Raw genomic sequence first — 25,250 nt, forward strand, 5'->3', positions numbered from 1 at the left:
TTAGCTTCATTTTCAGCGGGCTGATCAGGAAACATTAATAGTCGTGACGTGTGGTTTCGGAGCTCGTGAGGCACGCGAGCATGCGCTTGCACACACAAACTGAGAGAGGGCGAGGAGGAGAGAGAGAGACTGAACACGTATGCTCACATCTGCTTCAAAGCATCGGCAGCTTAAACATCAGGGGTGCTGCTTATCCCCTCCTACCTTGTGTTAAGCCCTTTACACGGCTGTGTCGTGAGTCATGGGGAACTGGTGCCACAGCTGTACGCATGGTGTGTGTGTGTGCACTGCTTATTTTTTCATGTGGACTGTTAACCACCTCCACACGGTAAAAAAAAAACCCACCAGAGCGATGGCAAAAGCCGCCTGGCCGCAGACACACGGCTTTTATCTCCTCTCCCTCTTGGACATGACAGGAAGGACTGCATTAGAACAATGGAAACATGTTGCGTGACTGCTGAGGGCTGAGAGGAGGCTGAGCTGTGGGGATTATTTGAATTTCAAAATCTTACATAATCTAATTGAGAGCTTTTTGTCGTGATCAAACAAAACTGCAAAATTTTATTTTCGTATCTGCGGCCGTGTTGCAGTGGTGTTTTCTCTGTATTATACAGCCTCCCAGTACTTCAAGCAATAAATCCTCCCATCAACATCTTGTCAGTTGTTATATTTTGTACAATCTCAGTTCTCTTACAAATCCTTGTGTGCTTCGACATCCCTACTTTCTTTTCCTCTCCTCGTATCCATGGTGTACATCATGGGAGCATTTGTATTTACATCTTGATGTTTTTATGGTTTCAGTCAGTTTTCAGCTGACTATTCACAAAAATTACTACCCAATGCATACTTGTGAGGTTTTCAAAAGCCTGCAACTATTCTATTCTATCTAAACCATTCATCTTATGTGTATTGTTAAGGACCCAAGGAAGTGCAGTGTTGAATTTGGCTCAATTTGGATATGCGATACGCTCAATATGAATAAACTCTAAATGGTGACCAGTGCTCTGCAGTAGCGGCAACTGGGACTCATCAACGTAAGTGACTTTGTGGATCAGCGCGTCTGAGACAATGTTTTTTTTTCCCTGTAACAGCAATGACAACATGATTTTCAAGTTTGGGGAGTCTAGCGTCACTGAAACTTCAAGGTGAACAGCTACTCTTAGGCATTGCACTAGTTCCCTACAAATTCTGAATGTTATATTTCCAAGAATGTCTTCAACTAAATTCAAGTAGTTATTACGTTAACTTGAACCGAGCCTGCCAGTTTCACAGCTGTTTGAATCCCCACTGGAGCAGCCTTTTGTGAAGCCTTACTACGACAGACCTACTGTATTGTTCGCCTGTTCCACACTCGTTAGCCTTTTCCACATCAGAGGGTGTTTGCTGAACTGCACATTAGCCCCGACACTGTCACATCAGCAAGTTGCGAGACACCCTTTGACAGCGCTCACGCCTCGCTGTCCGTCACATGGCTGTCATACTTGTCTCTTTCACGGTTTGTCCGTGTCACATGTGCTGAGGCAGAGTCTCAGAAAAGCCGGGATAATCATCAACACTGAGCAAACATTGTGTTGACACAGGGATACATTTAGTAGCCTTCACTCGGCTACCTGCAAACTGCCCTGCTGTCGTCTCATTCATCCATGAGACTGTGGCTCACACAGTCTATAGAGGCAGGATTATCATTTCCTAAGACTTGATTGATCCTTATAAAGGCAACCTCTCTTCAATTCCAGTCGTCAACAGGAAGGTCAGAGTTTTGCTCAAAGATACACTTTAAGATATAGGTTCTTTTAGGTGAGTTAAATCTCCTTTGCTGCCACGTTTATGATTTTAGCTGAGTCTGCCAGTCTCTGCAAATCAGAGCAAAGTAGAAAAAAAACGCAAAAAAGCACAAATAGTTCCCTATTATGATTCGATGACATAAGAGATTTTGAAATACCATTTTTCCCTTCACGATTCCGATTCCTAGACTTTGTGTATCAGCCGATACCGAGTACCGATCTGACACCAACAACTTATATATTATCTATTTGAACAGCTGTCTGCTACTAACCCTGTATGGAAGGGATGATTGTTATCATTGTTGACCTGGATCGCGTTAAATCTTTTCAAAAACAAAGAAATACAAAGAATAAATGCCATATAACTTATGTTATTATCTAGTTTGACAGTCTTAACTGAAAAAGAACCCAAATAAATAAATAAAAGAATTAACGGTAGTATAGATAATTCTAAATGCTACACTACCATTCTAAAAACAGTACTTTCCAATGGCAGTATAGCACAAATACAAAAATTTCAGTCGCGAAGAGGAATAGAAAATTGCTTTTTAATCTGGGTGGAACAAAAATACTTTAGAGACGTGGTGTAGGATCGTACCCAGATTTGCGTACTCCTCAAACCAGAAGAAAACAGTATAGTGGTACATCTCTAAATGGAATATGCATATATTACTCAATTACATGAATTACATTGAATTATTAGTGCAGGTTACCATGGTGACAGCCCTTTCCTTGTATTTAACATCTCCAAGGGCAGCTTTCATTTTTTAGTTGTACTAGTTCCCTTTCTGTTTTGCTTTTTCTACAGAGCAGATTATAGTTTCAATGTAAAAGTAGGAGGGCTCTCTTCGGAGCCCTCTGCTATTTCTTACAAATTTTATTTCTCTCCTCTATTTTGTGACTTGGTACATCCCCCCCCTCTCCTTCTTTAACACTCCACTTGCTCTCCTCTGTGTGAGAGCCATTGGCTGCTTGGTGCCATGAACTGGAACCCAAGGTGAAATGGCCTATAAAAGCAGTGAGTTAAGTCTGGCTGAGGGGCTGAGGCTGCAGGACGGATGGTCTTTTAAAACAGGTCGATGGGTAGAAATCTATCAGGCTCCGGACAGATGTTGCAGTGCACGGAGCAGACTTGGGCTGACATCGTGAAATCACAAAACATATTAAAACTCGCACATGGGTCTGTTTCATTTTGCTACACTGCATTTTCTTTAGGAAATAAGACTCAAGGCATAAAGGATATTAATGAATGCAAATAAATCTTCTACCAAAAATAAATGCTGCTGTTCTTGTGATGAGAGTTATCCCCTCATCTCCTCTAAACAGAGCTTTGAGTGAATCCTAAAATGAGTCACATCGCGTTGCTCTATATGGATGTTGGTGATTCAGCTAATTCAATTGGCAGACTACAGCGGGGAGTGTCAGTTATCTAATAAAACATCATCATCTCCATTTGGTTCAGAATCAATAAGACTGTGTCACAGAGCGTGACAGGTACCGCGGCTGGAGAGAGTCGACGGGAGAACAAGGGGGTGAATGAAAGCTGAGGAGGTGATGGAGGAGCAGAGGGGAGAAGGAGACCAGGTTAATTGTGTGCCAAATCACTGTCAAACGTCCCGGCATCGGCCCTGGAAATCTCCACGTTCATTTGAAAATAGGTAGCTGATACTGGCTTCTGTGCCCCCCTCCCCCGTTCTCCTCTCCCCTCTCACTTCCCCCACCGCCGTCCTTACAGCTCTGTGAGCCTTGTGCACAGGTTGTGTTCAGCGGCGGCTGTGACAGCAGCCATATTTCACGAGCGTGCAGCGTTGGCCTGTCCTTTGGTGATAAGCTGTAATAGATCTACTCTCTCCACTCACCACGGCCAGTTCAAGGTAAGCACAGGAGAGGAGAGGAGAGGAGAGGAGAGGAGAGGAGAGGAGAGGAGAGGAGAGGAGAAGAAAGAAAGAGGAGAGGAGAGGAACGACTATGAAAGGAAAGGAAAGTGAAGCTAAAGGAGAGGAAAGGAAAGTAAAAGTAAGGAAAGGAAAGAAGATAATGGGAAAATGATTGATGGGAAATGAGAAGAGTAAATAGCATATGCGGGAGAAGTGACCAAGAAATAGGCAGAATGATGCAAAAACAGTGAAGAAGAAACCGAGAAGGGCCTTTGAACGTAGAAAGAGAAGAATCCCAGAAAGGAAAGGGTGCTGAAGGGGTGAGAGGGGGTGGGAGTGTCGTGGAACAGGAGCCATGAAAAATGAGGCTCGTTGGGAGATAAGGGGGGATTAACCTTGCTGGTAATGAAGGGAGGATGTGATGTGAAGATGGAGGAGGGAAGAGAGGGGGAGATAATTGATGAGCTTGCCCTTCCTGTGACTCCTAGCCAGCACCCTGGTTTGGAGGCTGCGCTTCACTGGACAGCAGGGTCCCGGGACAACTGTGAGGCCGGAGCAGGAGGAGATGGAGCTGTGCACAGTGCGGTTTCATTTGATTGAGTTTCTGCAGTTTGCCGGAATCTGCATATAAAACAACTTCTGCAAACATTAAAGCAGAAGCCTTTGATTCAAAGAAGAATTCCCAGGTGAATTTTGTCGGAGAAAATTGGCAACTCTCATGAAAAAGTTTTCAAATGCGGTAAATCAACAGAAAAAGCTAACCACTCTTGAAACTTCTCTTTTTGACATTTCTGAGATAACATTTTGAAAGAAATACGCTCCGACAAACTTTGCTTAAATGTAAAAACAATTTTGTTGACATTACTTGATAGTTAGTAGCTAGGAGGAGATATCAGAGGACATCTAGGCTAAAAAGATGGTGTAAATGACGTTGATTCGAGTCGAATTTGAATGTCGGGGCTTATGGACACTACCACACGAGCAGTATGGAGGCATTATACATTTTTCTGTTGTTTTTTTACACTTTTTACAAGTGTTCACCATTTACTTCAATTGTATTGGATTTGGCTCCAACCTTGTCCGCCCTTGCAACTCCAAAAGTGTTTCGTGAACTCAAACACTTCCCCCCTCCCTCCATCTGCATAGTGGGGAGGAGATAATGAGTGAATTTTCATTATTGGGTGAACTATCCCTTTAAAACCCGATATATTTGAAATGTTGCAAGGTTTAGTCCATTAAGTTCTGCAGATATTTTCCAGTGTATTCCAGTTTGCGATCCTATACCTGCATCAAATACAGGATAGAAATGGCAAACAAGTTATATATACACACACACACACACACACACACACACACACACACACACACACACACACACACACACACATGCACAACAGGGGCAGGTGTGTAACGCCTCCTCTTCGCGTGTCTTTAGTTACACATGAAAGCTCATCAACCTACCACACCCCCACTCACCCTTTCTGCCTCGCACACACACACAAGCTGTGGAATACCGCCTACTCAAGACACCCACTCTCAAATCCTGCCTGTACTCAAACATACACACAGAAATTATATTTTTTCCCACTGGGACATGTTTGTTGTCATGTTGTTCTATACAGTCGTACATGATGAAAAATGTATTAGTACAACAGAAAGAGTGTATTTGTTTCTCCTCCTCCACATCGCAACAGTCTCCCTCCGTCTCCCTCTGTCTCTATTAAATCCCAGACACCACCTCTACTCTGTGAATTTCGGTCACGAAGCACACTGCAGCAAGCAGGCAAGCACGCGTGGGTATTTACACACTCACACACACCCACACCCACACACACACACACCAAATGATAAATGTATTGTACTATTCTAGTCTAATCAGCTCGAATCCATTTAAGGTTCAGTATCTTGTCCAAGGACACCTCAAAATGCAGACTGGAGGAGACCGGAGGGATCGAACCACCGTCCCTCCAGTAAACGCACAGCCCGCTCTCCCTCCTGTGCGACGGCGTGCTACTACCGCCGCCACTGCCGCACCTAAAGTGCAATATCCTTTTGCATCAGCTACCAATTTGTGAACAGAGGCTTCCTCACTGCCGTCTGAGAAAGATAATATCAGCGAGCCCTTGAGACAAAGACTCTGCCCACGACTGAGAGTCTCGATAAGCACAGAACATGACCTACAGTGCCGACTAATGAATGATCCAACTACCACGGATGATGCATAAACAAAGAGCAAAGACGGTGTTTGTGTAAAAGCATCCATCACTCACAGTGATAAAAAAAAAGAAGCTGGGTGCATTATCTCTGCTCTGTATCAGGCTCATCTATGCAGGTGATACTGCACGAGACAATCGCTCCTATCGTTTTTCAACAGTCTGTGGATTCATGCCGAACGTAACATGGATTTAAACAGATGATCTCACACGATTCGGGTAAGTACTCAGATTATAGGATGTTCTTATCCTCTATCCCTCTCTGCTGGATGGACGAGGTAAAGAGAACAAGCTGCTACAAAGCTAAAATAATAGCGGCGCTGCAATTGTAATTATTCCATAAATATTACACCTAATTTGTGGTTATGATGTGTATTTTATCTTTTTATCTTTTTGCGTTTATTGCTATTTTTTGTATTTGCTTTTATTTACTTTCTGTGTTTTCTGTACCTATCGATGTAAAGTATCTTTGAGCATTTTTAAAGGCACGATAGAAATAAAAATCATTATTATCATTATTGTTATTATAATGTTGATGATTATATTTGTTCTTATATATAATATCTATATAATTAGATATAGTAGTATAGGAGTAGTGGTAGTAGTAGTAGGGGCATTATTATTACTATTATCATTTAATTGTATACATCTCAGAATCCGAAAAGACCTGCAGACATAAAACTTGGCAGATACATTCAACACATTACCAACTACAACTCCCCCAAAGAATTACCTTAGCTGACCTCATGGTGGCGCTGTAATAACAGTTTTTACAAGCTAGAAACCACTTGTTCCCTCCCCTAGATTCTGTGGATGATTTTGCATTATTTGTGGAATAAGAACCTGCCCTCCCTGATCAAAATATAACATGAATCATGTCCAAATTATTCTAAAAGTCTTCACGGCTTCTACATTAGACGGGTCACATGGTCACGCTATCCCTTCATGTATGATGTTGGGTGTTAAAAGCACAAGAGGTTTATTTACTGATTTGTCACCTTCCAAACTCATTCTCTGTGAAGCACTGATCACCAGGATGAGTGTTTTAGTAGTTTTGAGATCATTTGTAAACGAGAATGACAAACAGAAGGGCACAAAGCTCTACCAAGGCCCAACAGTCCCCTAATGAAACCATTTAAATTCAATAGATCTAGACTTTTATTTGGATCTGCACCATATTGCACACACTCATAGATATCAGCCGTCCATACATGCCCGATTTTTCAGCAAGATCCATTCACTATTCTGTGAGAATCCAGGATCCGCCCCCTGACCAATACCATAACCTTCCACTGGTAATCTGTCCAGTAGTCTTTGTGCAATGATGCTTACTAACAGACAAACACAAAAAGACATAACCTCCTTAGTGGATGTAACAATTACATGTATACACAGACATAGGGAGGTATTGAGAAAATAGAAACAGAGGTCTGAGAGCTGAGTTTTACTAGTTTTTGTTTTTAAAAGATTTTGGCGGGATTTCCAGAGGTCAATCATTGAAATAACTGCTCCACTAAATCCCAGAAACACATATTCATATATATATTACAGTCCATAGCTTTATAATCCATTTTATGCTGATCTTCATGTTTGACTAGTATCAAATTTGACCTTTTTGCACTGTGCGATAAGTGTAGGGATCTCCTAGTATAAAAAACATTGCTCTTTTCAGATGGTTCCATGGTTTTTCTCTTCCATTTCAGTTCCTTTCCAGGAAATTAATGAAGAACTGTAAATACTAAAATAAAAGATCTTCCCAAAACTAATTCACCACACAGTTGTATTTTCCTGTGTCTCCTCAGAGATTAAAAAAATGCTTTTGTGATGTGAAACATCTGAAAAGGAGCCATACGTTTTTTTTTTTTGCCCATGGCATCAGTGTTTGTGTTACATTTCTGAGAGAAGCAGGAAGTAGCTTGTGCTCTGCTGCCCTCTGCTGGTCCGACTCAGTATTTCAAACCTGAACCAGAACATTTACTGTGAATTAAAATAAGCGTGCGATAAAATGATGTGGATGTTAATTTCACTGATAAAGAGACAAAGTGCAGTGAGGCCTCTGGTAATAAGTTTCCCTGAGGCACATATCTCGGATCTCAGATATTAATTACTATGACTAATCCTGACCTAGAAACCCCGGCGGGATGTGACCTCAGATCAGTATGCAAGCTGACAGGTTGACCCACCTGTATTACTTCAGCCGAGGACGTGCAACATTTTCACTTTCACTTCTTGACATGTTATTAACCAAACTAGATGAGGTCTCAGCAAACGTGAACAAAATTATTCAAGGAGCGGCGTTTTTTGGAGCATTTCCATGATTAATAGGCTGCGAGCTGACCTGTTTCCTCAGGCCATCCTGCTGCCTGTTAGTTACAGAAGCTAATAACCATCATCTCAACACGCTGAGCGGAGGCTGTACAGAAGAGAAATACTATCACGTCACATGTGTAACAGTCAAAGCTGACTTGAAGTTTATCTTGCTACAGACAATGTCTTACAGCAAATGTTTGTGCATCTCAGGGGCATTTCTGTCCGCACAAAAGATTTTTGGAAGTGTTTCCTTTTGACGAAACATTTAAAACAAGCAATGTGAAGGAGAATGTTCGTCAAGTGGTCCTTTGAACTTTGACTCATAAGTCGAAAAGTGAGTAGACTAATGTGATCTTAATACAGAGACACTAAAAGTGACTTAAGACTAACATTTTATGAAGCTATCTTTCCGACCGTATAAATAGTAAATTAGTACTCGTAAATAAAATCTTAAATAAGTTAAGTCAGTTGTATGAATTGTTTTAAGTGGTACACACGAATGGAGGTCTTATAAAATGCTTTTTATGTAATTCAAATACATTACGATTAAAGAAAGAGATCATAATGGTCAAGCTTAAACGAAAAATGTCAAAGTTGAACTAATAAAAACAAACAACTATGTAATAATTAAAGCAGAGTTTACAATTGATTTACACACAGCTGTGTGTGAGCGAGAATAACACAAAAGGTTCATATGATTGTACTCAGACTGGATCCATTGTCCTGCAATTTTAGGAGTGTGTTAGGAATGTGGTTATTCACTTTGCAAAATATTGAAACATAGCATACAGCTTCCTCTGCTAGTCACTATCTAAACTTCTCTCTACTCTCAGTCGTTTTTGAAAGACTGTTCAGATTAACTTCTGAAGTAGACATGGATCATTTGCAAAAAAAAAGGTTGGGCACAACCCATATAACAGCTTTCATCCCATTTTTAATATGTTTGAATAACCTATATGACTACTTATATATTTGAATAGCATATTTCTCCAGCTGAGGGGTTTCATGACCAAGGGGTTTTTGGTCACATGTGCAGGTGTGTATACTTTTGGAAACCTGTGATGGAGGTTTTCAATGAGCTTAATGTGTAAAGAAAGTATTGTGTACATGTGTCTCATGCTGCTGTAGGCAGACTGTGGAGCCCCTGCCTCTAGCTGGCATTGCTACTGTTTGTGTCTATCTTTTCTTCCAGTGACACGATGCCTCCGACCCCCACAGCTCCCGGCAGCTCAGACCAGTATGACCCAGTCACCTCTGACCTCAGCTGGTTATAGAGCCTCGACTACCAGCTCCAGGATCCATGAGTCACACAGGGTGCAAACACGTGGAATGAGGGATGATTTCCAGCAAAATGGATTAGCTGAGGGGGCATAATGAAATACAAACATAAAGTCAGAGCAAATCCCCCGACCTTAAGCATATTAGTGCGGTAAAGCCTGGACAACCCTCTAAGCACTGGCACATTTAGGCTGATTCAGAAACATAGCAGGCATAAGACATAATACCAGTAAAATAATAAACAGAGCCAAACAGCAGCACTCTGTCTTTCCCTGTGTGATAAGTGATGTGAACTAAATTACTTTTCTTTCCAAGGAGTTTCCAAATAAGTCTGTCACTGTCTGAGAAACTTTCTGATGTAAAGGAGGAGAGAGGAGAGGAGGCAGAGAGCAAGAAGAAGAAGAGGAGGAGGAGGGGATCAATTAGACGTCCCTCAGTTATCTTCTTGTCAACTCAGAGGCTGATAAACAGACAGCTGCCCGCTATAGATTAATTACACAACAGTGCTCATTAATCTAAGCCCTGTCAGTCTGTTAACAGCCCCAACAACACATCACTACCCCCACCGTCCTCATCCAACTCTCACTTTTTACTCCATTTCCCTCTCATTCAACTGCCTCTGCTTCACTTATTATTACACACCTCACATGTAGCTAAAAGAAACAGTAGAGTGAGTTAATAACTTCAGATCGACACTGAATATGATGAAAGAAAGTATGACTTTTACTTTTACTTGTATTCAGAAATAACTGAATACTTTACTTTGGCTCATCAGCATCATATTATCATAAATATCGGGACTTTGAATAATTTGTGAAGAATGCTTGTTCAAGAAACTGTCGACTCTGAAAAAAGAACCAAACAGACTTTGAGAAAGTTGCCTGTTTTGAGGAGGAGGAAATGTTTCTTAGTGATTGAGGTCATCGTTGGTTAGGAGTGTGCGTCATTCAAAGGAAACATAGTCTCTCAAGAAACAATGACATTGGTTCAAGATTTTGGATCCGGGGAGAGTGAATCTCTGGTGAGCACGAGTTATTCTTGATGGTTCTCTCTTTTTTAATTTTTTTCTTTAAATATTATGACTTTTTTCTCAATAAATTACAACTTTATTCTTGTAATATCATGAGTTTTTATCATGAAAAATAAAAAACGATGCTCACTCATTGCACTCACTGCAAAACATGATTTCCATTCAATATTTTTTTACAATGGGGGAAAAAGGAATTGCATGATTTGAACAGCAAGTTGTAGTTTATCTTTCTGGCCACACGAGGCTACTGTAAGTCCAGTCATTAAGTAGCATGTGCTGATGGAGAAACAAATGTTGAATGAATGTTCTCACTTATGACACTGATTTTGAAATCACAAAAGCACATTCATACTGAATTCATAGGTCACAAAGTGTGTTGAAGAAGATTAAGGTTTTTGAAGAGTCACAGTTTCTCATTAAAGAAATTGGAGTGTGCTGCAAATCCATTACAAACTTGCAGCTTTAAAAGAGTGACACACCAATCACCTCATATTTAAAAAAAATTTCCTGCAACAATCTATTGCTATTTAAAATTCACAGTTTAAATGTCCTTCCAAAAAAACCCACATGCAGACACTGAAGGATGGTTGTTCGCCAGGACATTTTGAGCTGCCCTGGCACGATGCGGTGCACGTTACCAAAAGCCAAAATTCCCTTCCACCCCAACCCGCCAACTGTGGCTCTGCAGCCTCTGTGAGAGGTGAGAGTGCGACCGTGAATGGCAGCAGCGAAAGAAGACAAAGTGAGAAAGCAGAGGAGAGGAGGAGTGGAGAGGAGGAAGGAATGAGAGAGGTCTAAATCAATGCCATCCACTTCAGCTCAGTGCCAAGAAAGACAGATGCTCTCTCTATCCGTTTGCATGTGTGTGTGTGTGTGTGTGTGTGTGTGTGTGTGTGTGTGTGCGCGCACACACGTGCATGCATGCATGCTCAGACACACATATCAATCAGGAGTTATCTTCCTTCGAGTCAATTTCTGCTTTGACCAGTTTCATCACAGATCAATGTGGAAGATGGAATGTAAGACACACTGAGCCGAATTCAAATTAAACTTGAAATTAAAACGGGTATCGATCACAGCATCCAACTTTCTCTTCTGTCCATTAAGAAGTTGAATGAGTGCCACAGTCATTGTGCATGTTGAGCTGGAGCAGGAGCACAGAGGCAGTTTGGCAGATTCTATGCAAAGAAATAGTGTGTGTGTGTGTGTGTGTGTGTGTGTGTGTGTGTGTGTGTGTGTGTGTGTGTGTGTGTGTGTGTGTGTGTGTGTGTGTGTGTGTGTGTGTGTGTGTGTGTGTGTATCTGGTGGAGGAGATTGTATATGACTTGTTGTACGTAATTTAAATCCATATTTTATCTTCCTACAAAAGAATCTAATAAAATCTGATATGGGTTTGAGCTTGAACTTTTAAGGAGGGGACATGTTGGAGATTCTGAACCTGCCTCACTTTTAACCTCTTGTCAGAACCTCCTTCCCTCTCAGTCTGGGCAGTCCACTGCCTTGGAGCTCGCCCAGTATCATTAATACACGCTGCAATAAAACGCCTACTCGAATTGGCATCTCTGTGCGTGCATGTCAGAGCCCTAACGGCCCACTTCCCTATTCAATAAAGACACAAGTTAGCATTTCTACCCCTGAAGCAAGGACTGGGTGACCCTGTTAAATCAGACACACTATCTCCGCTCCATATGTATACATGCAGCAAACCCAGCAAAGCTACAAAAATAACTCCTGCCGTGCAGCGCACAGAGCACGAGTCTCCATCTGTCAAGAAACACGAGGAAACAACCTGCTCCCTCATTGCACGGCTATAATTCATGGAACGTCACAGTTTAGTGTTGAAAATGCAGCAAGAATAGAAACAGGTTTAAACACAGTCTAAATATGTGACCTGATCTCTGGGGAGTCAGCACTAAACAGCAGAACAAATGCTGAACGGACACGTTACAATATTAAAATGTTACGATCTTGCACCATCGGGGTTTGTTCTGCTGTGTGTGTTTTCACAAAGTGCTGGCAGAGAGAGCTGGGAACTTGTTGCAGAAGTCAAATCTGCATAGCCAGCATACCAGTGTGCAGCCTTGGCTCGCACCAACACACACACATTCAAACAGCCCACCTGTAACTGTTTATGAATCGTCTGTGCCTGGGGTCTAACTGCCACCGCCTCCTCGGTCCTCACCACTCCCACCACCTGCCTCAGCTGTGCTCTCGCCGGCTCTCTCGGCCCCTCGCTCGTCCCACTGGCCCTGGCCCCGATCTCCACCACTCCTCGCCCCCCAGCCATAGCCAGTGGCTCAACCCGGCTGCAGCATGCCTCCAGGCTGGATCGAGTGCAAGTCGGGCGCTCTACACCCACAGCAACCAAGCGACTCGATGATCGAGTTTCCACTTCTGTCACCGGCCATCAAGCTGGTGGGGGCTGTGGTGGCTGTGCTATTACTGACCCACTGACATTTACAGTGGGGCTTTACTAGTTATCACCTTGTCTGTTGTACACGCTGTCGTGTGCTGTCGCTTACTTTGTCTCCCTATGAGCCACAGTGACAACATAAACGTTTTGTGTCATTTAAGTCACTGAAATTCAACTTTTATGCATGAATTATAGTAAAGAAGTAAACTAAAACATTTCACTCTGTTAAATAAGCATCTTCTAGCAGTGCACCTTACAAATCTGGGTGCATTTTAAATCATTTCTCTCTATGGGTGAGATATTTTCAGTGAGGCTATAATGGGTTTGACAGCAGCGAGATGTTTATGTGCAGCGATCTGAAATACCACCATGCAGCTCTCTCCACCTACACGGGTAGGCAGTGGACTGGAGGTTGTCAGCAGTCCTTCTGGGAAATGTTAGAGATCACAAGAGAGAAGAGGAAGACAAGAATACAGGCTCAACAAGGACTGCTATATCTGTAAATGAGTCTATCCAAAGTTGGACTTTACATAAGTCTTTATTTAGGAAAACAGAGTCCGACCGATTTATCACTTTGCCCATATTATCGGCCGTTTTTTGGCTTATTGGAGTCATATTGGTGAGTGTCGGCATCGGCCAGAATTTCCTGTGAAGAGTGTGAACGGGCAGTGGGGTTTGGGACTACTTCTCCAAAGATGGTGGTCTAGTTGTCTGCAATACCTGTAAAGTAAAAATAAGCCAGGGATCTAAACCATATCAGCTCACGTGTCAATATCGGATATTTCTTCCGCCCGAATATCCCTACTATAAACATTATTACGCAAATATCTGATAATCTCCAATTGCACCAGCCTCCTTCATCACAGAATCAACGTGCATGTGTAAATTGAAGTTCTAATGCACCAGAATTGGTTCCCCTTCCTGCAGACTGTGTCTTTAAATCATGAAAACCTGTGGATCAACTCGAGCTGTAAAACTATTCTCACATTAACGTCCCGCTCGCATGGCGTGAGGCTGAAACTGATATCATTACTCACACTGTAGCTGTAAGCGTCAAAATACACATTAATCAAAAATGGATTTAGGTGTTATTTTTAAAAAAAATGAGCTGTTACTGCTCTGTTGGATTTATCGTCAGAGACAACGCGAATAAAATGATGCGTTCCGATATCAGAGGGGTGGATTGGACTTCATTCAGGAGGCGAACATGTTATTTGAAGATAAGGAGAAATATGCAACTTAGATCACGATGCACAAATTATTCCATTGATCCCTCCAGGTTCACTTATTATCCTCTCTTTTGCTACAGCTAATGTAGCATGACGAGGAATAAGCTGGTCTCCTATAAAATCCTCACAAGTTGTTTTTTTCTTTTTGCTCTAACTAGCTCACTGAGGCTGATGTCGATGCCTTGAGGCTGTTTGATAGCCCTGGGATCAAGACAAAGTATTTAAACAGCTCCCATATAAATCATGCAATGGAGGGAAAAATTAAAATGGACTAACATTATCTCTCATTTAGCGTATTTACTCTTTCTGCAGCAAACTGACACTGATGTACAGTTTATGCATCTTCACTCAGTATGTTGCTGTCTGAGTATAATCGACCTGTGTCTACCACTGACCCTGACCTTGTGTGAAGGATATAAACTCTTGCTGTTTATTAGAATCCCATTAAAACAGCCCTGTTGCTAATTACCACCGTTTCCGTGCTGCTTTCTTGAGCACTTTATTTTGTCACAGTTATTGTCGGGTTATAAAAGTTTTGACCCATTTTCTAGACACTAATTACTGACCTCATATAGCCACGACAAAATGCTAGTGCTAATGAATGCAACACATTAACACGCATGTAGCCTTTGTGTCACACACCCACCTACACAGACACACTTGAACCATGCATGTCAACATCAGACCAAGAAGTGCAACATAAAAAACATGTTTTGAGGTTGACGTACTTCTGGTACACTTGCTCCAGAACATCAAACACTTCACACTGTCAGAATGGAGAAGCTTTAAGAGCACAATGTTTAAAACATGGAAATATAATGTTAGGCTACGGTGTTAGCCTCAAGTTTTGGATTAGCATGTGTGCTGGGGGCTGAAGAAGGGGGAGGTAGAGGGGAGAGAATAGAGATGAGAGCCAAAGCTTTAAGCAAAACCAAAGCTCAGCTGTGAAGAGCAGTCTGACAACAAGACTACAAGACGGGTGAATGCACGATGAACGCACAAGCCAGAGGGCAGAGGTAGTAGTTATTTCATACTCACACACACACACGCACATACGTAAACACGCACACACACACACACACACACACACACACACACACACACACACACACACACACCTTTGTTGACCTTTTACAGTTTACTATTTGTCTGCCCGGTTTGGTGGGGACAGCACTGGAAGTCTGCCAGACTGGAAACCACTTCACCCATGCCCACCTGGTGTGTTCATAAACACATACACACACACACACACACACACACACACACACACACACACACACAGACACACAGACTTAGAGGACAAGGCTGGGGAGTCTGCCAAGCAGAGGAAGCCTTGTGTCAATCAAGTGTCAGGGCAACCAGGGGAGAAGGATATCAGGCCATGGGTGAGACACTAAAAATATCCCTGCCCACCTTGAGAGTCAGGGTCAGACACACACACACACACACACACACACACACACACACACACACACACACACACACACACACACACACACACACACACACACACACACACAGACTCACTAGCAATGCATGTGCATACACGCTACTCTCATTAAATTGACAAAAAACATAAATACCATTCTTTGTGTGCGCACACAGGGCTGTGCAAGATCATCTGGATTTGACAAGTGAAGCGACCCCCACTTCTAAGTAACATCAAACTACTTTCCTTAATAAAGACTTCGACTACAGCACAAATCAGATGGGTATTTTTCCTCGAGGGAAGTCTGGGTGATTTTGATACGGCACATGCAAATTTTACTATAACGTTTGTGAAATCCACTTATAGTATCCCAGGAGTAACTAGAGTTATAAAATACTGTTTTCATACTTGTTGGTCCTCTTTGAGTTTTAGGATTTGTCTACACTAGTGCAATTATTTCTTTGAATTGATATTTTCCCTTTCATTTAAAACAAAAACAAATCTCTGTCCACACGACCTTCATTTTACAAAATATCTCCGTCCAGATGAGAACAAAAACACCTACAAATAGTCAAACAAGCTCCTCAGAAGGCAGCGATAAAGTCTCCATCAATGATACAACAAATACCAGAGAAGAACGTTGTGAGAGGAGAGGCGAGGAGAGTTGTAGAAAGGGTCCTTCTAGCACGTGCGAACCCTTTATAACCTATTTTCTGGTGGCCCACAACACAGCAGAATCAGTTGTCATGGCAACATGCACTTCATATCTCAGCACTCATCATCATCACCATTATCATCATCATTATGATTATCATCATCATCATCATCATCATCATCATCATCATCATCATCATCATCATCATCATCATCATCATCAATAGTGCTCCATAGCAAAGGGGAGAAACAAGGGAGCATGCTGCTACAGTTAATCTAGTCTTTTCTGGGGAGGCTCATGCGGATGGAACAAAAGGAGAGTGGAGATGGAGTCTAAGAAAAGACTTGGCAGAGCAATGTAGTTATGTCATGTGTGTGGAGTCATTCTCGAGCGTTTCTCCCTGTTCCTGCTGACACACCACCTCCACCTGAATGCATGACAGCAGGCACTGGAGGAGAGATGTGGAAACAAAACAGCAAAGTTGTGACTGAACAAAAAAAAAAAAGAAAAGAAAGAAGGGTTGAAACCAGAAGGGAAGAGGATGTCATACTTTGGGCAACGGCGTTTCGGATGACCGGACTTTCTTGGGAGATATCTGTGAAGAGAGCAAGAGAATTATTGTCTTGTTGCCCCCTCTTCAGAGATATCTCCTGTGGCATATTGCTGTTCTCTGTTACAGGACTTCAGTGGATGTCTGAGCACATTATTAGACCTGTAAGTGGTTCCTCAAAGATTATGCACAGCAATTTAGCTTAATGCTCACAGTAGTGCATCGTGAAAGATTAAAAGTGAGTCGGTTATGGGACGAGGGATCTTAACATCTTATCAAGGTCAACAGAAATGGTGTAAGCAGGTGTTGTAACACACGCGAGACAAAGGGTCCCTACGTTCAGAGCTGAGGGGCACTGGCCCACTGAGAGGTTGGAATATGGGTCACACGCAGTAAGATGGGACCCACAGAAAGTACAATGGAAGAGAAAAGAAAAGTCACAGTTTAAGCAGTGACCCTGTGAAGACCCACGAGGCCTAATACAACCTGCAGTATGCAAAAGAAGGCCCCCTCGCAGTGCAAAATAATCACTTGTTCTGCTACAACCCAGGGAAAGGTGCACAGAAATATTAATCTTCACGTTTATAAATGACAGCTAACATTATCCATATCAAATTTCAGTTGATTAAATAGGTCGAAATGATATGTAAAGAAGAACCAATGAACAACAACACATCAGAGGAGACACTCAGAAGGTTCGGAGACAAGAGGAGACACACAATCACAGTCAAAGTGGGGAAAAGGAAGGCAAATAGGGCAGAATGAAAAGGGACCTCAGTTTGTATTTGGGCTTCTGATGGTTATGGTTTGATTTAATACATAAGTTTAATAAGGTACTGTCATTAAAGCTGCATTAAGCAATTTTTGACCAGCAGGGGGCAGAAGCTCTTTGAGTTTATAAAGACCTTGTGGTTAAGATGTGTATCGTAAGTTTCTGCGAAGTATCTATGTAATATTCACTGGCCTATATCTTTATCCTAACTACATTTTGCACATGGTTTGGGTCTTTTTTTTCTTTCTTTGATAATTCATAGAATAAGGTATAACATAAAATAAACCCTTGTTACAGTAAATGGTCTTCAGATACTCAAATTTCTACTCTACTCTACCTTTTTGTTTACCTCAGTTGTCTGCAGGCTGAGCTGAGATAGGTAATGAGTTAGTGAGATATGTTGGATGTTTTTTATGTTTGATATAAAGCCATTGAAATATGACGACACTGTATTGTTACAGTAGCTAAAGCAGAGAAGACTCATTGAATTGAGTGCGGGCTGATGTTAAAGGGTATGAATTGAACAAATTAAGGTCTCGGTTAGTTTGGTTTGTTGTTTGTTTTTTAAATGTTCACAAAGTTTAAGGGAAACAGCAATGATTTCAAATGAAAGCCAAATATTTAAGCTATGATTTTTTTTTTTCATGATTCTATCTTCTTCGGAGGCTGAGAAATTAAGTTTTTGTAAATGTTGGCAATTCTGTCAGCTCTTCAGAAACCCCTCAGGTTTCAGGGGGTCGTTTTCAAACAACACTTTTACGGTTTTAGAGTGATTTTATATTTGGCACCTGAGGTCCTGATGGGTTAAATGTTGTATGAGGGAGTCATTCAATGTTAGTTTAATATTTAAAAAAAAGCTCAATGCAGCTTTAAAGCAATATCATTTATATTGATATGACTATAATCTTATATGTGAAATGGAAAATTGAACAGTGTGAAGTAGCCAGGTGGCACTGGAGAATTTTCTATTTTGCCTCTGAGGAAAGACAACATAGTGTAGCAAGGGGACAGTGAAAGTGAAAAACAGCTGCACAGAGTGAGTTCGCAAAGAAAGAAAAGTCAAATGAATAGATTTGAGACAGTGGATGGAAGAAATGAGGATTGTGCAAATCTAAATTCATACATAAAGACAGAGAGAGGAAGGATGTGGGTGAGAAACAGAAGAATGAAGAGTCCTTGTTACTAATTTGTGCCCCAGTGCTCAGCCCTGACGCCCTCTGTCTATTCACTCTCTACCTTCATTGGTGCCAGCTGGATGGGGGTGATATAGGAGGGGTCCACCATGGGCTTGGGCCGGTTGGCAGTATCCGCCAGGAGGCTCTGCCATTGCTGCGGCAGCCCGGTGAACTTCTGCTCCCGCGGGTCGAAGCCCGTGTGGACCCGGTGCTCGAAATTAGACGGAGCAGAGATCTCCAGCCGTTTCTTCTTCTTCCCAAACATGCTGGAAAACCCTGGCAAACCTGGACAACGAAAGAAGAGAGCTGAAGATTAACACTCAAAACTCATTACTGCAACTCTTATTCTGAAAGGCAACACAATTTCTCGCCTTTCATTTCAATCTGTCTTCCTCAAACTGTTCTCCGCTTCCTGTCTAGCACTATGACATTAGCCGTGTCTCAATTCAGAGCTGCATCCTTCGGAGGCTGCATTTGAAGCATTTCCCATTTCGAAGGCTTCTCAAAATGTGGCCCACAAATCCCCGATCCAACGGGTGGATCCCTCTCGGGCCAACCTATCCCAGTTTTCATTGCAATCTGTTTTTTTAAAGAGGTAATGATGCAAGTGACAAGACGTTCAATGCTGAAGTATCAGGCTTAAACTCAACCAGACCGCAAGACTACAGGGTCGACCAATGGGCATTAAAACATTATTGTTGGGTCCAGCTGCAGCTCTGTCAGCTCTGAAGACCATATTGTCTCATTTCGGTTCGACCTTCGCAGTCTACTCGGTCCACAAAGGAGACGGCACCAGAATTGGGTCCCAGCTAGTGAATGCTGTATGTGGGTGGTGTGACACTATCAGGTGGAGTGGACACAGGCGAGTGTTATTAATCCAGTTTGGATCAATGCTTGATCAAATTGAAAATCCCAACATATAATATAACATGAGACATGCAGTAATATTGCACGCACCAGGGCACAAGCAATTGCTGTTTTTGACATCTAATTAGCACAGTGATCGGGTCTTTAAAGAGAAGCTGCGTACTGTGTTCAGAGTTTTGATTAATGATTCCTCCATGTAAGGTTTTTTAGAGCTGAAAATGTCATGAAAACAAGTTTTTTTCCCTCCAGCTCAACTTAACAAGCAAACCATAAAACTTATCATAAAACTTATCATAAAATCTCATAAAAGTAAAAAAAAAAATCAGTATTTCAAGAGTGTGCAACAACAAATATGCATCAAGATTTATCAAATATCTCGCCAACTATTTATCATTCCCTAATAATCATTCTGACGATTAAAAAATCAGCACAGCAATCAATTAGGCTGTGCCAATCAGGGCTGCAAGCTGCATGGTTCAAGCGTCCCAGGTCGGTCAGGCTGATTGGCTGCAAATGCCGGTTTTATACGGAATGTTTGGTGTTGTGCTCTGCTGCTCTGTAGCATGCCATGCTCTGCCTCAAAAAGCTGCAGGATACAAACACAAAAATGAACAAGCAACAAAAACATGCTAGAAAACCTAGTGACCACTTTGGTTATATAATATAAACATCATAAAATCAAGCTGATGCACTGAAGCAAAAAGCGAATAGACTTTGTTTTTTTTTACATGAGGTGTGATAGTGGTTTACAGTATGCAGCTACTGTAAGAGGCACGGCGTGCATGGCAGCTGCACTGCTCCTGCCTCCATACCAAGAGGAACTGTTTGGAAATCCCACTGTGGTTTGGGTGGGTGCATGACGTCCAGTCACAGGAACCAAATGTCATGCTGTTGTTGTTGTGCCAGTGAATGGAGCCTATTGTGTCACTTCCTTCTAGAAGGCATTGTCCTCAGAGTAAAACAAAGTCATCCTTCTTCCTCCTCCTCTTTCTTATTTTTCCTCTCCCGCCTCTGTTATGGCTTACAGATAATGTTTGCTGTGCCAGTCCATACTACTAATTCCTGCATTAACATATATTGTACATTATACATATTGTGCATTATACTCAAAACAAGCAAGAAACCTACACTTGAGCAAACATGGAGGGTAAACCAGTTGAGGATTGAATATCTTGAATATCTGCCTGTTGGCTACACCCCACCCTCCTCAAACTTTCAGTTCTTTGACACTACTTATGCAGAAGAGTGTTTCAAGGGACTTCAGGGACCCCAGGAAAAAGGAACCCTGGGGGGGCCTACATCGAACCAAACCAAATAACATAGTCAAATGTCCTTCTAAGCCTTCAACACAATCATGGCACAACAGATGATTAGGAAGGACACTGCTGCCTTTAGAAAGGTCAATACTGGATCAGGTGTTGAGTCATAGGTGGAAAGATCATTCCACAGGCAGGTTTCGAGAACTCTGTGCTCTAAGTTTGCACTGAAAGATTGTGTGTAAGTGTGTAATTTTAAGTGTGTAATTTTGAGAAATACAAAATGTGCATTATTTTAGAGAAAAGAAAAGATATACAGTGTTTTAGCCTGAGCAGAACAATTTTACATTTATTGTGATAAATAGTTCTTAAATTTTAACTGTGTTGTTATTAGTATAATGAGTTACAATAATATATCTAAGAGCAGGGTGCATCCAACAAAAACCTCCACCACAGCATCACATTATAGCCCAGAGGGGTTATATCCAACAACTATCTAGAGTTACAGATTTAACGGGGAAAAAAAGAGAGGTAGGCTGGAAAACACACATTCTATTTGTCTCTCTTGTTCCATTCCATCGTCTAATTAACTTAAAAACACAACTTGAATACTCTTCACAGGTTTCCAGATAACCAGCAAAAAGAAATGTCAAACAGTCCACAGCCTGTGCTGAGCCACAATTCTCTTATGCAATGCAGACATGTCAGCAACCCTCTCCACTTTTGGCAGATGTCCACCAAATCTACACAAATCGACCCGAGGCTACTGACTTTGTTACTATTTTTAGAGCAGGCATAAAATGGCTTCAGCGGTTTAAATTTGAGATTGGAAATTGATTTCCCAAGATAAAGTCAATAAAGACAACATCAAGGATAAGGCTGAAAAACAACTCTTGGGAGAGACAAGTGTGACAGAAGGCGCTGCTCAAATATTTGGTAAACATCGGCCATAAAGTGGCTTTCTGCAGTCACCACACTGAGACACACAGTGACTAAATGGGGCTTGATTGCAGCTTTGCACTGAATCATCTTCTGACACACGCAGTAGCTGAAGCCCTTGTTACCTAAGAGCAACACAAACACACACAAAAAAAAACCCACATCCCATAATGCTGGATCCCACTCTGAACCAGACGTGAAGTCCAGTACAAGGGGCTGCCTCTAAGAACTGTTTCTAATTGGGTGTATGGATGGTGGCACTGTTGGTAAACCTCAACCAGGTAAAACCAACAATACAAGAGTAAATTGATAAATGAGTACGTCTGCTTTAATGTTAGCAGCAAATATTAGCATGTCCAGCTAACTAACTGAAAATACAGTGGCTTTTATAGCATTTATATTAAGATATTAGGAGGTAAAAAAAGAATTATGATAACGATATAGTGGCCGATATGTATATATTTATAAAATCTAATCATGTCTTTTTTCTCAATCATGTCTGTACTGATTTTCATGTCAAAATCAAACCATCAAAAGGAATCAAGATTTCCGTTCAGTGGACAACCCGATTTATCTCCTGAGCCACAGTCTCCCCTGACAGAATCCAAGAACCAAAAACTTGACAGTAAACAGTAGGAGACTTGACTGTGCAGACAGCTGGGTTGAACTACACCTTTCTTTTATCTAAATTTAATTTCATGATGGATAAAATGTACTAGGGAACACCCTGTTTCACCGTCTCTGTGGTCTGTGCGCAGCCACATGGAAGCCCCTGACCTAGATGGTACATCTTGGGAATGAGATTATTAAAGGCTAGTGGGGCTTAAGTAGTCTAGGCCAAGCTCAACTGCTAAGACACACAACAACACATGTGCACACACACATACACACATAGTGAATGCATGTAAGACAACAGATGGAGGTGAACGTATATGCAGGCATGTCTTACTCCTGCAGAGCTTTTAGCAGTCGCCCTCTCACAACAGTTGAAAAACAGGTTTGGACTGAAGTGTACTTTAAGGGTAGCGGCCCCTGGGAATTGCCTGTGTGCAAAGGCCATAGGAATATATGTACTGCTCAACCTCTCCTGGCTGCCACATAAGCACCTCTTCAGCTGTAATTTATGGGCAGGTTGTGAAGCACTTTGTGAAGTTTCAGACTTAATGCCTGCAAGGTTATTCTGCCAAAGAGAAGCAATGTCACTCTGATGAGAAATTGCACCTGCTAATATACGGCAGAGATTCTGAAACTACATTATTCTGCAGTGTGCGTGTCACTGTGTGTAAGACTGGCGTGAGCTGTGACTGTGTGTGTGTGTGTGTATTGTGTGTATTCACTCATAAAACACAGCTCTCAGGGCTCTGGTGCGGAGTGTAGCTTGAATAACTAAAAATGTAGATTGTTCTGCCCCATGAATATTTGCCCTATAAGTTTGTGAAAGCGATATATTTTTATGTTCCCGTCACACCTGTGCATGATGTTACGAGAATCATGATATAACCACGTGTACTTATACACAAACCATGACTTTAACATCCATTACACTCAAAACAGAGACATGCTCAGTCATGCATATGTAAACACATACGTATATATATATAGTGGATGAACCTGGACAACACACACGCAAACACATGCATATCAACGAATACACACAAACCTACTTAAAGGGGAGACTAGTCCCAAGGCAGAGATCCTGACTCCCAGGCTGATTTGTCTCCAAACCATCTGTCACCATCTGAGCCTCCACAGGCATTTCCCCTTTTGTACAACAACACCTCAACGGACACACACTTTCACTGGAAGCTGCCCCATGCATGCTACAGTCAAACATTGACTCATTGCGTGTGTGTGTGTGTTGGTGTCAACTTGTGCCTTGTACGTATAGTGCATCTATTTTTGTTTCCCATGCGCATGTTAGCACTCAGCATGGCGTAATCGTGTTTTCAAAACAGCACATTTATTTTGTATCCTTTAGATTGTAATTTAGAGGCATAATTTGGTACTGAGATGCAAAGCATTCACTCATGCACAACATATGCAAATGCATTTCATGCATAATTTAAAATGCAACATGAAAAGGACACAAATTCCTGCTGATAAACAAGTGGAAGGAGGGGCGACGCTCCCTTCCTCGCTCGCTGCTACAGGGAAGAGGAGGAATTCCTAATTTAATTAAAAAGGTCAAATGTTTCAGAGCCAAAAGAACAAAACCTGAAGGAACAGTCTCACTCAAGGTACGATTCTTTTCCTCAGTGTGGCTTTACGTGGTTTGAATGACAGAAGCTGCACAAAGCGAGACGATATTTGCTCCTGCATCATTAGCGTCTCGGTTCTGTGACTGCTCGCCTCTTTGTCCTGCGCCGCTCCGTAGTCTGCTGTTCGGCTCGGTCCCATTTGCATTCACTCGTTCTCCCCAGACCTCGCTCCTTCAGATGATTTAATTGGCCCAGAACACTGTTAACACAGACGTTTGGATCGCACCTTCCATTCCCTGTGGATGTATTTGTAGAGCGGTAAACAACTTCAGCCAGAGAAGCTTTTTATCACTCGCATACTGTTCACAACATGCTGAGAAGTTTGTAACATCGCTCCCGCACATCCTGTTAAAAGATGTGATGATCCAGAGGTCGCAGCATGTTAAATTATACCTCTGATTCTTAAAATTCTTATATTTAATTCTCTCCTCTTACCTGGAAACAAACTGATGGTTTCTTTCAGCCAATCAAAATGCTCGGGATAAGCCATGACGAGGGAGTCCGGGACAATCAGAGCCTCCTCACAAGTGTTTAGATGTGAAATTGCACTCCTGATAAATCCATTATGCACCTCAATTTTCTTTCAACGAAACCTGAAACAGTGAGTCCCCTGCTTCAACCATGATTGCCGAATTATGACCAGCAATTCCCGAGAGGAGCGACACTTCAGTGACTTCATCGAACTGACAAATCAGGTCAGATCCAGGACCCTCTGCAGCCCCCACTGAGCTCCTGCTACTACTACTACTACTACTCCTGGTCTGCTGCTGCTGTGACTCCTGCTGCCTGCATGCTCTGATAACTCCCAATGTGAGATGCACAGGGCAGGGAAAAAGTGCCGACGCCAGCAGCCCGAGCCAAGGCACGGCCAGACAGCTTAAGCCCAGACCCATCCCATTTCACTTTCATTGTTTGTCTAACAGGGACAGACCGGCCGCGTCCCAAACTTACCACCCTGCAATGTGACCTTCATCATCCTCCTCCCACCTGTCTGTCAACTGAACCACAAAAACAACAAGAGAGCGCAAGTGTCTTCTGTGTTCCCACAATCCACATGCTGGTGTTTGTGTCCTGCCTTACTCTGTCACACACACACACACACACATGTCTCCCACTGATGCCCGCTTGTGTGGATATCAACTTTGGTGTCAAGTGCAGCACCACCAGGCGCCCTATCGCTGCCTCTTTCACAAGGCAAATCACACAGAGGGAGAC

The 25,250-nt window shown here is 42.2% G+C and overlaps 1 protein-coding gene across 4 annotated transcripts in view; it reads right to left on the reverse strand.

Annotated features, from left to right (window-relative positions):
• pak5 (p21 protein (Cdc42/Rac)-activated kinase 5) overlaps positions 1-25,250 on the reverse strand; it is a 66,646-nt gene that overhangs the window by 15,080 nt on the left and 26,316 nt on the right. Inside the window, exons 1-3 of one of the 4 annotated variants that reach the window (XM_035143692.2) lie at positions 24,471-24,798; positions 18,777-19,000; positions 16,769-16,813 (exon numbers count right to left, since the gene is read on the reverse strand). In XM_035143692.2, the coding sequence (XP_034999583.1) occupies positions 16,769-16,813; positions 18,777-19,000; positions 24,471-24,525 (324 nt within the window). In that variant the 5' untranslated portion in view covers positions 24,526-24,798. Of the gene's footprint in view, positions 1-12,611; positions 12,873-16,768; positions 16,814-18,776; positions 19,001-24,470; positions 24,799-25,250 lie in introns of those variants that run through there. The other 3 variants (XM_035143695.2, XM_035143694.2, XM_035143696.2) reach the window with 3 other exon arrangements.

Source organism: Hippoglossus stenolepis, chromosome 20 (genome assembly GCF_022539355.2).
Source record: "Hippoglossus stenolepis isolate QCI-W04-F060 chromosome 20, HSTE1.2, whole genome shotgun sequence".
Taxonomy (NCBI): domain Eukaryota; kingdom Metazoa; phylum Chordata; class Actinopteri; order Pleuronectiformes; family Pleuronectidae; genus Hippoglossus; species Hippoglossus stenolepis.